General features: G+C 42.4%; 1 protein-coding gene across 2 annotated transcripts in view; it reads left to right on the forward strand.

Moving 5' to 3' along the window:
• The window catches only part of sesn1 (sestrin 1), a 52,107-nt gene that overhangs the window by 34,143 nt on the left and 5,217 nt on the right, over positions 1-12,747 (forward strand). The window contains exon 1 of one of the 2 annotated variants that reach the window (XM_083898780.1): positions 12,159-12,364. The exons of the other annotated variant lie outside the window; for it this stretch is intronic. Coding sequence (XP_083754906.1) covers positions 12,263-12,364 — 102 coding nt within the window. The 5' untranslated portion in view covers positions 12,159-12,262. Of the gene's footprint in view, positions 1-12,158; positions 12,365-12,747 lie in introns of those variants that run through there. 2 annotated transcript variants of the gene reach the window in all.

Below are 12,747 nucleotides of genomic sequence, written 5' to 3' on the forward strand. Positions count from 1 at the left end.
ACAAGAGACGATAAAACAGGATCCAAAACCAATATCTCACATTTAAAGTACAAAAGCAATAAAAAAGAAACTTGAGGATCACATGAGGATAACAAAGAGCAATATTTACCATAGCTCTGCCCAGCGAGCTAAAATCAATATACTTTTCAACAGTTCTCAAACTTAACATTGTCTGTATGGATTAAACAAAATAGTTATTAACCCAAGCTACAGGCTGTGGTTGTTACATGCTTAACTGACATTTATTTAAGCTACTGGTTATTACTATATGCAAATATCCAAAGTTTAAGTCAGTTTCCTATTATTGGCCGTCTTTACCTCTTTGCTGTGCCGTTCTAACACAGCATTTGGAGACTCGGCAGGAAGGCGAACAGAGAGACAGACGGACAGATGGCGCCCCAGGTGAGGGCCCACTGTGAAGACCAGAGGAGGCTGTCATATTGGCTGTTTGTATTTCGTTATATTCAAATACAGCGAGAACTGCTGTGGCTAACCGCACTCTTTGTTCTCACCAAGATAAATATACAGGACGGTAATGAAACCCAATGTGATCTGTTTAGAAAGAAAAATACACCCACTCAGCAAATGCCTCTTCATTACAGTCATCTCAGGAGTTTCACACTGTTTTTTTTTTCCTTCTTCTTCTAACTTGTCTGTTCACACATTTTTTTTTTTCTACTGAGGCTGTAGGTTGCTGCATTCGCGCTGCACGCTCTTTCACACACTCACACATACAGCTATCTTTGTGAAAACACTCATAGACATACAAGGCATTCCTTACCCCCTTACCATAACCTTAATCATCGCAACAAAATGCCTAACCCCAACCCTTAAAATTAACCTAATTCTAGCCCTGTCCTTAAAACAAATCTTAACCCATGTTTAAGGCGTGGCAGAACATTAGGACCAGCTAAAATGTCTTTACATCCTATGGTTTATAAGCATTTCAGTCCTCACAAAGCAAGTAATCGATTACTAAATGAATCGTCAACTGTTTTGAGCGCGTTAACGCGATAGCGGCGGTTAACGGTGCCAACGTTGACGCACGTTAACACATGACGCGGAAAAATATGCGTGGACTCAGGTGTCGCGGCACGTAAACATGATGTCACGCGCGTCTTTTTCCGGTCAGTCGTCATGGAAACGCGTCATGCAAGTTAACGTGCGTTAACCAAGTGTCCCGCACTAGTTTGTGGACAACACAAGACATTCGAGAACCTCGTCATTTCCTGGTTTGACAAACACTTTTTCTGTCATTTTATGGACCAAACAATTAATCGATTACGAAAATAATCGTTAGTTGCAGATTCCCACACAAATAAACACACACGTGTACTTGGGTTATCGTGCTGAGGTCAGTAATTCATTATCCCTCACCTCGTCCTGTCGGTTTGCTGCCGTTTCTTCCCCTGCTCACCGTGGCAGGTCAACTATTTTTTCTTCCAACCATTCAGGTGGAAAAATGAGCTAGAGATATACGTGATGTTTTTTTTCTCATTTAGCTGAAAGAATCTGGAGCCCATCCAGTTCCAGATTTGTCAATGGTGAGATAAGTTTGCGGAGCACATACCAGACACTTGTTTATGGGCGACAGAATTTACGAGGAACCCGTCAAGTGATGCCAAATGCTCGTTTGGCTCAAAATGTTATTAGACTCAAATTATTCCCTTTTATTACCCTTTAATCGGCTGCTTGCCATTACAGTATACTGTACAATGAACAATAAATGCTCCCAAGGAAAGCAGGTGCATCTAGGAGATTTACAGCCACGGTGTGTGTGTGTGTGTTTGTGTGTGGGAAAACCTGATGGAAATCTAATTTGGCTGAGCCATTATCCCCTTTAGACATCAACAGTGGCTCTGTGGCTGCCACTAATCCTTTAACAGAGTGACTCTGGCCCTGAAGCTACACAAATACTCCATAATGAGACAGTGGCTCTGCTTTTGTTAATGCTCCCTGTGTATGTCCGTGTGTGTGTGTGTGTGTGTGTGTGTATGCTTCCTCAGGTGAGTGGGCACAAAGAGGTTATCTAGTGTACAGAGTCATCGATTTTCCCCCGCTGAACAGGAAGTGGCTGGTTATTGATTCTCTGGGACAGTGATGTCACTCCAGGTGGTGCGCGGTGTTTACTTATCCATGATAAGGTGCGAGGTGCTTTCTCTTTGCACACTGATCAAATAACCCTCTCCCGTCTGTCCTTTACTCTCCTCTCATCACTCTTTCCACCCCCACCTTTTTTTTTTATTCATTGTTCGTGCCCTCTTTAACCCCAGCGTCCCTTATCTGTGACATAATCACAGATGAGGAATATGACTTCATACTTGTGGCCGACGTTGTTCCTAACGAGGGTTTTTGCAAGTGAAAAATATGCCCGACTTTTACGTTAGATAACCTTGCTTTGCTATTTCAACATAGAAAATGCACAATTTAGCATTTGACTTTGAAACTCCAGCATCTCATAAAAAGTTGAAAGTTACTTATCTTTGTGTTTTTTATCACTTTCACGGCCTTTTTCGCTCTTTCTCCTCAGTTCAAAGTCACGTCATTTTACGCATAATCGTCCTACACGACTGACTCAGTCAAGCGACACTGTCAAATTAGCTGCGATAACCAAACCACAAGCTAAAGCTGCAAATCATCCTTATTGATTCATTCATTTTTATCAAGCTTGAGTGGAAACGCTGCCAGGACGTCGGCCAGCGATCATATAATGGTGTCAGCCATTTTGGTTATGTGAGACTAATGAATTGCACGCAGGAGGTTATTTATTGTTTTTCTTACACTTATAATAATAAATAATTTAGTTACTGCATTAACTGAGAAAGTGTTACCATGGTAATAGAATCAGTGTACAGTGCACTGGACGGAGGCCGTATTTATCTATTTATCATGTCTTGAAAGTTATTGAGATATTTAAATCTGGCTAGGCGACAAAGGCAGCGCTATATAAAATATGTTTTAAGTCGTCGGTTTGTTCTTTTCTTGGGACCACAGGCTTGTAATTGATTAACCACAAAGCAAATATGTTCAACACTACCTGTGGCGTGAGACAGAGGACCACACACACACACACACACACAATGCAGGCACACTTCGGTTGGGGTTATGAGGTCCATGGAGAGATTGTAAAAGTGAAGAACCTGCACACTACATATAAACCCAGTGCATTTTAAAATGGCGGTAGATTGAGAGGAATTGCCTTGTTGTTTCTATATTTTATGATATTTTGCAGAATTTACTGTAGACATGAATGGCTCAGTAGGCAGTGTTTGCATAAACAGTATGGGCAATATATCAATATATTATCTTGTGACATGAGATAAGATATCATCTTAGATTTCTGATATCTTCATATCGTGATCAGGTATCTGTGATGACTTTTGCATTGATAAACATGATATTATATTGAATATTTAGTGAAATACACTCAAATAACCCCTCATTTGCAAGGATGCCCTGTTATAATTCCTGGTTGAAGGCAGGGCAAGGAAATAGAAGCATGATCAGCATGAAATAATGTATGTATTGATTTCAAAAAAATGTGTAGAATAGACAAAAAGGTCAGTTAATAACACTTGGTCATTTTAACCCAAATTATTTATGCTATAGCAGAATTTGACCATTTTTATAGGCAATTTCATTCTTTCTGACACACGTAAATATTCTCCATTTAAGATTAAAAAGCCAAAGAAATATTGTCGCAAATGAAAGGTAATCACTGTATTTTGTATATGTGTGTGTATATGTATATGAGCATGTTTTTAACCCCAGCTGATGATTTGCAGAGCTCAGCAGTTTCTGCACTTTTCCACTGTTGTTTTGGACGACGCAAACTCATGATCTCATGTCAGGCACTCGTGTTTTCATTTATGAGGAACTGACTGGCCATAGTCTCGCGTACGGCACACACTGAGCCCGTGTATGTACACTTCATCTCTGTGATGTGTTCATCTGGTAGCATTGTCTATGAGCTGAATATATGAGCCAATAGTGGGTGATATTTAAGTTACATGAAGAAATGACTTGAAAAGATTGTTTTAATACCATATAACTTGCTAAAACGTCTTGTGTCTCTGCAGTTGCATCAGCTTGAAATAATCTGTAAAATTGCTTGAAATGATGAGTCGGCGACGACGTACAAAGAGGACAGAGACCACGGCGATTGAGTTTCAACCCAATCAAAGCGACGTTTCATAAACGATTAAACATTAATGGGGCAGCTGCCGTGGCCTCGCACTCAAATGAGGTTCTGCCAGCCATTTTGTTCTGCCATTCAGGATCGCAGCTCATTGCCTATTAATGAAGTAACAGGACACGGCCAAAATGGTTCCGAGGGCAACATTTAGGCTCTGTTACTTTCTCCCCCTCTTAAAGTATAGCAGTATCACATCCCCCTCTTCAACTTTGCAATCAAAATACATCCCGGCGAAGGTTACAGATTGAAAGAACAGATAGTGGAAACAGAGAAGGGCAGAAGTGAAACTCGTGTCAGGAAAAGGAAAGAAGTACTGCTTTATGCAGAGAGCAATAGTTTATAATCTTTGCTGCAGCTTCTGTGATGTATTACATCAGGCTTTATCGTAGTCTGTTTTTATCTGCTGTCTGAACTGGTTCGTCGCACACTGGATCACCGCTGTCACTACTGTCAACACTTGTTGTTCTGTTAGACAAGAAGAGGTTACGGACTTTTGTTTTCTGTAAGCAGATCATAAAGGTGATAAAACGGCGTGTATACCTAAGATGTTTTAACTTGGGAGAACGTTAAGAATTCGCCGGAAAGAATGGGAATCCAATGAAAATGCTCATTTGATCCAGGAGTGAATGCTGATTTAACACATTCTCAGTGGTCAAAAACCTATTTAAGACGGGGATTAAACGGCCTTTTTGACCAGTGCTTATGGGGTGTAAGTGTTAATTACCTTTTAGAATTTAGAGGAACATGTTTGATAACTAACTCTTACTTTTGCTGCAAGAAGACCCGGGTTTTACTAGTGGGTAAAGCTCCCTTTTATCTTGTTAGTATTAGGTGGTTAAGTATTTGCATGTTGAGCACTATTTGGAGTCTTCCTACCAGACATAGGCTTAAAAACATAGCATAAAATGTATTGGCCTGGATTATGGTGCATGTGCAGAGTACCAAGGCCACCGTGAGACCAACCTAAGTCCAACTAAAGGTATACAGTACATGCAGTAATGTGCTAGTCCAACTTTTCAGATACTGAAATTCAATTCAGTATCATCTCATGGGGTGACGATCAACAACTCTTTCGGTCAGATTCTTTGTGAGATGAGACATTTCTGCTCCGTCAGCAGAAGCTGAGGTCTTGTGAGAGAGAGAGGGAGGAACAGCTGTACGTGCCAGGAGGCACAGAGCAGCATCACAACCAGAGGAGCTTCTTTCTTTTTGGATGTTGACTTCTTAAAGCTGATATAAGTGTATCTGGGTGAGTCCATTGTTTCTTGGAGAACATGAGAACTTGAGATAAGCCTGCCCTACATTTCACCGTTGCATTTCTTAGGTATCTGAATCATTTTGCCAGCACCTCTGGACTCGCCCCTCTGCGCTATCACCTGTGTTTTCCAGTGGAGGACTTGATGTGGTGAGGTGGGAGCATCAGCACAGATGAGATTGTTATTGTAGTCGACTGTAGACGAGGAACAGAAGACAGGTGAAGCAAGTTGGGAGAGTTTTTCATTGATTCACTGTGGCCGTGTCACATCAGGCTAAAGATAGCATGGTAGGATTAGGTATTTTCTGTTTTTCTAAGGGATCTTCTCTATGGTGCCTTTTGTATTGTGACAGCTGCCCTCTCCCTGTTAGAATAACATCCCCGGGAACTCTCTCTTCCTCACATGCTCACAGGGGTTGCAGGCCAACGCCTTTCCCCCTCTGGATTGTCATCAACATGGGGATTATTTAAACAATTGTTTACATCCATGTTTACCACGAGTGCTTTCCCACCCTCGATCTGTAGCTTATTTTTTCTCATTTTCACGCGTTCCCCGAAGTCTCCACGGTTCCTTTGCATTTCATAGAATCCAGGGAACGCTGCTGCTTCCTCTCATGGCTGGTTGTTGCTGGTCCAAAACTCAATGGTCTGGGGGGGCACGCCTCTCCTCTCAGGAAAGCCGGCGCTTGGCGAGACCGCTCCACTCTGATAACCTGCCAGAATACATAGAGATCGGAAAAGAGGCGACTGGTAGAAAAGGAAAAGAAACGGGGCCAAAGGATGGTCAGAGAGGGCCAAATGGCTAGAGATGTCCACTTTGCTGGTCCATACAAGTCTTTAACTGTACATTACAACAAGTGGTTAGCATCTGGTTTAGAGGATGCAGACTATGCTGTCAGATAGGAGAGAAGTGTTGAGGTTGTGGCCTGCTGGACAGGTAAGGGTTAACCCTCCGCTCAGCCATAGATGAACAGACTCTTACCCAGAGCTGTGTTTGTTGAGTCGGGTGGGGGATACCCCCTGAGTCTGCAGTTTTCTCTCCTTCACTATGTACACATGTAAAAGTCAACTCACATCAGAAGGCCTGTTGTAGTTGAATACATTGCTTTAATCTTCTTTTTTTTTAACAGTTAAATCTGTTCCCACAGGTTCCAAAGCGAAGTCTGTTTACATGGAAAAAGTTCTGTCGTTGTTTTTCACAGATGAGAGCTGCTGCTGTTGTGAGCCTCTGGGCTAAGTTGAACCACGTGCTTCTGCTGTGTTTGCTGTAAAGTTAACAGACAGTTTGTTGTGACACTTTTTCTTGTCAAACAGAATTAAACGGAGAAAAATTATAACTTGGACAAACACATCAAGTTTACATTCACTCTCTGTAAAACCGACCGAATTAGATTGTTCGGTGAAAACTTCATACCTCAAACTTTTTTTCTTCTTCTTCTCCTTTTTCCTTTTCTTTTTTTTTCTTTCTTTCTTTGAGAGAAACAAGAGAGGCAGAGAGAGCGAGTGGAGAAGATTGGTTCCTCGAACTGTTGTTCTGCCCCGTGATTGGTGGAAGCCTGTTGCTAGGCTTATGTCAGTGTTAGAGAGTTTTCTGCTTCCTCTCCTCTGTGCACTGATAGGTCAGGTTTGAACTGGTCTGGTGGACTTGTGCCACTTGTTGAACATCCCCACACTTTCTGCGGCTCTGTCATGACTTACTGCATGAGAAAACATAGCAGCCGCAGGGACGAGACACATTTGTGAGCAGCTTATGCCTGCCGTGGCTTACTCTAAACTTTCTAATCTTATTAGGTTTTTTTTATTGTCCTCGTTGTGCTGGTTTAGATTCTAGAGATGTTATTTACTCCGCTCCACACCCATAAAGCAAAAACAACATCAACTGCTTTTGTGGGCCTTAACTGCAGGTTTAGGCACTTTATTTTAGTCGTTGTAATCAAACTGATGATTTTCCATTGTTCAGGATCCGCTGATACCACAATCTGCCAGAACATCATTTTCTATCCTTGTAACTCGGTTGTAAAAATTTTACAACTGCGTGACAACTGTTACTCACACACACACACACACCATCTGCCTAGTGGTGTACTTCATGAAAACTTGAAGTCCTTGGGGCAGAATCACTTTGAATGTTCTACAAACGTTTTTGCCCTTGGTTGTAGTTCTAGTATGAATCACTCTACAGTCAACACGCCTGCGTAAAAAGTTTGTGTTTTTGTTGAAATAGAAAAGTAATAATGCTAACATTAGCTTTTCCTCTGCCGTCTATTCCTTACGTACATTGGGATTGTGGTGTCAGACAACAGAGCTATCCACTACTTCTTGTAGTCTTTTAAAAGATAATGCTTACACATGCAAAAAAAAAAATTGCTCGGGCCGCTGCGTCATTCACAGCAATGACTAAAGTGCTACGTAGACAAAAGAGTCATTTCCGGGCGACGACCTTTAACCACAAGAAATTGACAAATGTTAAAAATATAGAACAATGGAGAGGAAGGCACAAAGTTACAGTTTTTCTTACATTAGCCATGAAAAAGACGGAATAAGCGCACCAAATGCTGTGGTTCGGTTCATTTGCATAGGTGTGAATGTTGTCTTGGTCCTTTGGTACGCACCAAATCAACCGGTCCGGACCACTTTTTCCACCCTACTTTGGCATCAGCGCAGCGTAGCCTTGCGAGCCGGCTGCATCACACAAGAAGCCGTGGCGTGCCCGGTGGAAATGCTCACATTGATTAGAGTGGCAGCGATCAGCTCTGGTGACCACGGCGCTTACGTTTCCGTGGCTATGACGAGCCCGGTGGAAATAGGGGGTTCGTCCGGTTCCGGTGCCGATGGTCTTCGCGGTCTATTTTGGTTCGTTTAGAACTATGCGAAAGCTAACCGTACCATTCTCTCGAACTATAGTTGTGAAAGCGCCCTAAGTTAAACCTTTGGTTTTTCCAGTTTGGTTTTCACTATACTGAGAATACACACAGGTTGAAGTGATTGACACGTGTGTTCTGAATGAAGACTAATCAGGGGAGGGGCTTTTCACCTCTGTCTGTACTACTGCAACACTTTTTTCTGTCTGTTTATGCCTCTTGACCAAAAGAAAGCTCAAATAAAAAAAAAGGGTATTTGCACAGATCGATTGTGCAGATGCTTCAGTTAGATTCTTCTTCGCTCCAGTGCCTCTGCTAGATCTTTATACCTGTAAATTCGCTTGTTTTTAAAATTCCGTCGCGTTTAAGCTGTTAAAGCTGAGCAGAGAACGGCTTCTTTTAACATGCATTCATGATGATTTTCCTGGTTATTACTCTCAATGGGAATTCTGTCAGAAATTTGTGTCAAACCAAAGTGGAAATGCGTCCATTGTTCGGGCCTTCCCTTCAGTAGATGACTGTCCGATAATATTCGCACTGTTAAAACAAATCTGAGATGATTCCTGTTGTTTTAGGAGCCTTTCCCTTTGTCATAACTTATCTTCCCAGCGTTGTTCTAACCTCTGCAGTCCAAACATCTTTCACATACACACCCATACAATATACGCTCGCACAGTTACATCTCCAGGGTGGCATGGTGACTTCGTGGTCATCCCACAGTGAAAAAAGGTCACTGGTTTTAACCCCATCATTCAGCTAATGAGCCTCTCAGCTGCTGCTGTGTTGTCTTGCAAATTATAAAGAGACCAGCTTAATAAACATGCTTTAAAGGTTTGTTTTCATTTGGAGCTTTTCTTATCTGAAGACTCCATTCAAACTTACTGTCGCTGATGTTTCACAACGCACGTCTTCAGACTCCCTGAAACACCTGCAGTGTGGTTTTATTTAATGTCACACGATGTTCTGAACAAACTTCAGAAGACACTATAGAACAGTGGTTTGCATCCTGGGGTTTGGGACTTCCACAAAGCGCTGTATGATACAGCTGAGGCATCGCTAGATGATTATCAAGACTATGGGTATAAAAAAAACAAAAAACTGTTCTCGTGCACACACAAAAAATTATATCTCTTCTTGCCTCAACCAAAATAAAGATTGTTATATGCCAGAACCAGTAAATCTAGTCACTAAAGTATTGCTAGATTTAAGAGTTGATAAACAAAAATATTTGGGATCAATTGTCTTATAAAAGGTGAAAAGGGAAACTTACTGAAATGCTTCCTAACAATGAGAACATTAGGTTAAAGTTAAATATGCAGTTGAATTCATAGACGGGGTATTCTATACTCCTAGAAATAAGGGTTCCAAAACCTGGAACCATTTGTTTTTCAAGGGTTCTTGGTAACATTAAGGGTTCCAGGTAGAACCTTTATAAAAATGTGGAACCAAAAAGGGTTCTCCTATGAGGACAAGCCGAAGAACCTTATATGGTTCTACTTAGCACTTTTGTTTCTAAGAGTGTAGTTTTAGAGCCCCATAATTTAATTTAATAGTATGAGACATTTGGATGAGCGGAGAACGAAAAGCTCAGTTAATACTTAGTTTAATTTTCCCTTTGTTGTTGGTCTAATAAGAGACATTGTTGTCATGGGATGTAGCCTAATGTGCAACTTAAGTATTAATTTACGTGTGTACTGGTGGTACATGCATACGTGCCCTGGACCTGAGGACAAAAACACACCTGATGTGGGTACAGTAAAGCCCCCACATAGTGGTCAGTGTGCAGACTCTGACAATGGCGTGTGGCCCTGACCCCCGAGTCTAAGCGCTTTTATGTGAAAGGGTTGTGGTGTGTGTGTGTGTGTGTATGTGTGTGTGTCGTAAGCTCTAACGCTGACCAGCCTCTTCTGCAGCTTTGCTGAGCCATGGGGCTCCTGGCAGCAGTGCTGACTCCAGCCATGGGAACATGTTTACCACTGCCACACAGCCCCAGCCTGTGGCATCAGGAGAGGGTCTGGTGTAGGGGCTGTGGGGTGGGAGGGTGTGTGTGTGTGTGTGTGGGTGGTGAGGATCCACACAATAAACCTGCTGAATACTGTGCTATTAAGTTATCTTTATTGAGGACTTAAGTTCTTGGCTTCCTCTTACGATTAGTTAATTACTCAAACGTGTTTTTCCGGCTTCTAATGTGGTGTCCAATCAGCTTCATCAGCCGTGCTGACTGAAATAAGGAAATTATGTATTGCGGTCAAAACTGCCGTGTCCCTTTTCTGCCATAAAACGGGTCTTTGTGGAATCTTTGCTTGTGAAATATGTTGTTTTGAAATGTGATGCACAGATGTATGTGTGTGGAAATGCTTTGTGCGGTTTCTGGCCATCCACCAAAACCTTGACTCATATATGCATTTACGTGACAATATTTCTTTATCTGTTGTCACCAAGAATTTCAAAGACTTCCCCTGAATGGAAAAAGGTGATTATTATATAGCAATATAGCATTTGCAGAACACTGGGTTGTTTTTTATTAAATCTCATCTGATGTAATTCTCAGTAATTATTGACTTTCCAGCCACTGCAGTGTGATAAACCAGGTGTATACTGTCCTAGTGACTCTGTTATTGTCAAGCTGGGACAAACAAAGCAATAAGAGCTTGCCTTCCTTATCTCTTCTTCTTCCTCCTAGCTTTTAAAAGCACTCCTACATCCCCGGCTGATTGGCGGAGGCATGGCATTATCTGTGGTCTGATAGGCTGTGGTGCAATACCACTAACTGAAGGGCTGTTGTTGTTGCAGCAGGTCCTGCAGCGATCCATCTCATGCTGCGTGCTGATGCTGATCTCTCTCTCTCATTCTCTCTCTCTCCTTTTCCCTCTGCCGTCTTCAGCTCCAGAGCTGGGCCTCAGTTTAGGGGGACTTGCTGCTGCTTGCTTGCACCGACTCTGGCTTGTTGTTGTTGCTGCTGCTGCTTTGTTTAAATGCACAGATGAACAACGCTGATTGCACAGAAAAGTGCCTGTTTTTCTGGCTCCCTAACAGCTTACATTTGGCCGCGTTACAGAATGTGTTCCTGCTCAGGCTGCAGAGTGAATTGCAAAAATAATTAAAAGAAAAGATTATTAATTGGCATGCATTTTGGATAATTGATTCATCTGATTTCATCCTTCAATATTTTCTGACATTTTATGGACCGAACAACTAATCACTCGAGAAAATAGTTGAATTATGCAAAAAAGCATTTGTTGCAGCACTATAATTAAAAACACAATATGACCCCAGTGCAATGTCCAAATTGAACGACAAAACAGTAAAAAAAACAGTAAAACGATAACACAATGATGCTTGTTTGTCGACAGACTCCAGCTAATGTCAAATACTCGCACATTACTTTTGTTTTTTTGCAAAAATCTGTCAAAAATAACCAATGCATCCCTGCGTGACGTTGTCTCTGTATCGGGCCGTGATTGATTAGGTCGTTGATCAGAGTGATTGGTGCACAAACTGATTGCTGCTCATCATCGTGCATTGAAGAGTTCAATGCCCAGCAGTGAACTCGCTCATGATCAATGGCAGCAGGGAAACAAAAGAAGAAGTGATGATGTTTTTCTTAGGTGATTGTTCTCTCTGCTCACGTTTAGGACCCCCCTCTCTCCTCACACTTGGTCCCGCCCCCCTTAGTGCTCCCTCAAACACACACACACCCCCTTCGACGCCATTGGCTGGCGCGAGGCTGTTTTCGCCACACGATTGGACGCCGCGCGCGTCACTCACACGAGCCTGGACTTATTTACCGAATGTAGGCAGGAGGCAGGACGGTATTCTGCTGTAGGGCTGCAACAGCTGACTACTGAGCACTTTACTCAGTGCCTCAAGGAACAAAGAGAAGGAGGACGGAGCCGAGCTGGAGACGCTTTTCACACGCGAAAAAGCACCTTCAAAAGCAAGGGGCACGAGATGAGGCACGCGGTGGCACCGGCGCAAAACGTGGAAACTAATTCTTTCGCAGTGACAAGCTTATTAAAGATATGTTCGCATTGTGAACGGCGCAGCAAAAAGGTAAGCGACAGAAACGGCGAGGAAAACGCGTAAAAACACGCAGTCATGTTGTTTTAAAGCTCCACTTTTCTCCGAGAGTGTGGATATGTGTGTCACATCCATGGTGCGTTCAGGTGACGTTATTTTTGTGTCTGTCGCTTTGAACAAACAAGGCTGCAGTGCAGTCTTTTGTCCAGACTTGTTTACCAGGCAGGAGAGTTGGTGGTCATTGAATGGAGAAGAAAGACTCTCTTTGTGTTGTATCGTACATTTTCTCCACAGTTGCACTCGAAATGAAAGCATTCACGTTTAAATCGACCTTTTAAACCCACTGTCATTTCGGAATAATCCACGAATTCGCTGTTCTCATTCATTCATCTCTGCTTCATTGTTGCGCTGCGGGA

Source organism: Microchirus variegatus (assembly GCF_963457635.1).
Source record: "Microchirus variegatus genome assembly, chromosome: 12".
Taxonomy (NCBI): Eukaryota; Metazoa; Chordata; class Actinopteri; order Pleuronectiformes; family Soleidae; genus Microchirus; species Microchirus variegatus.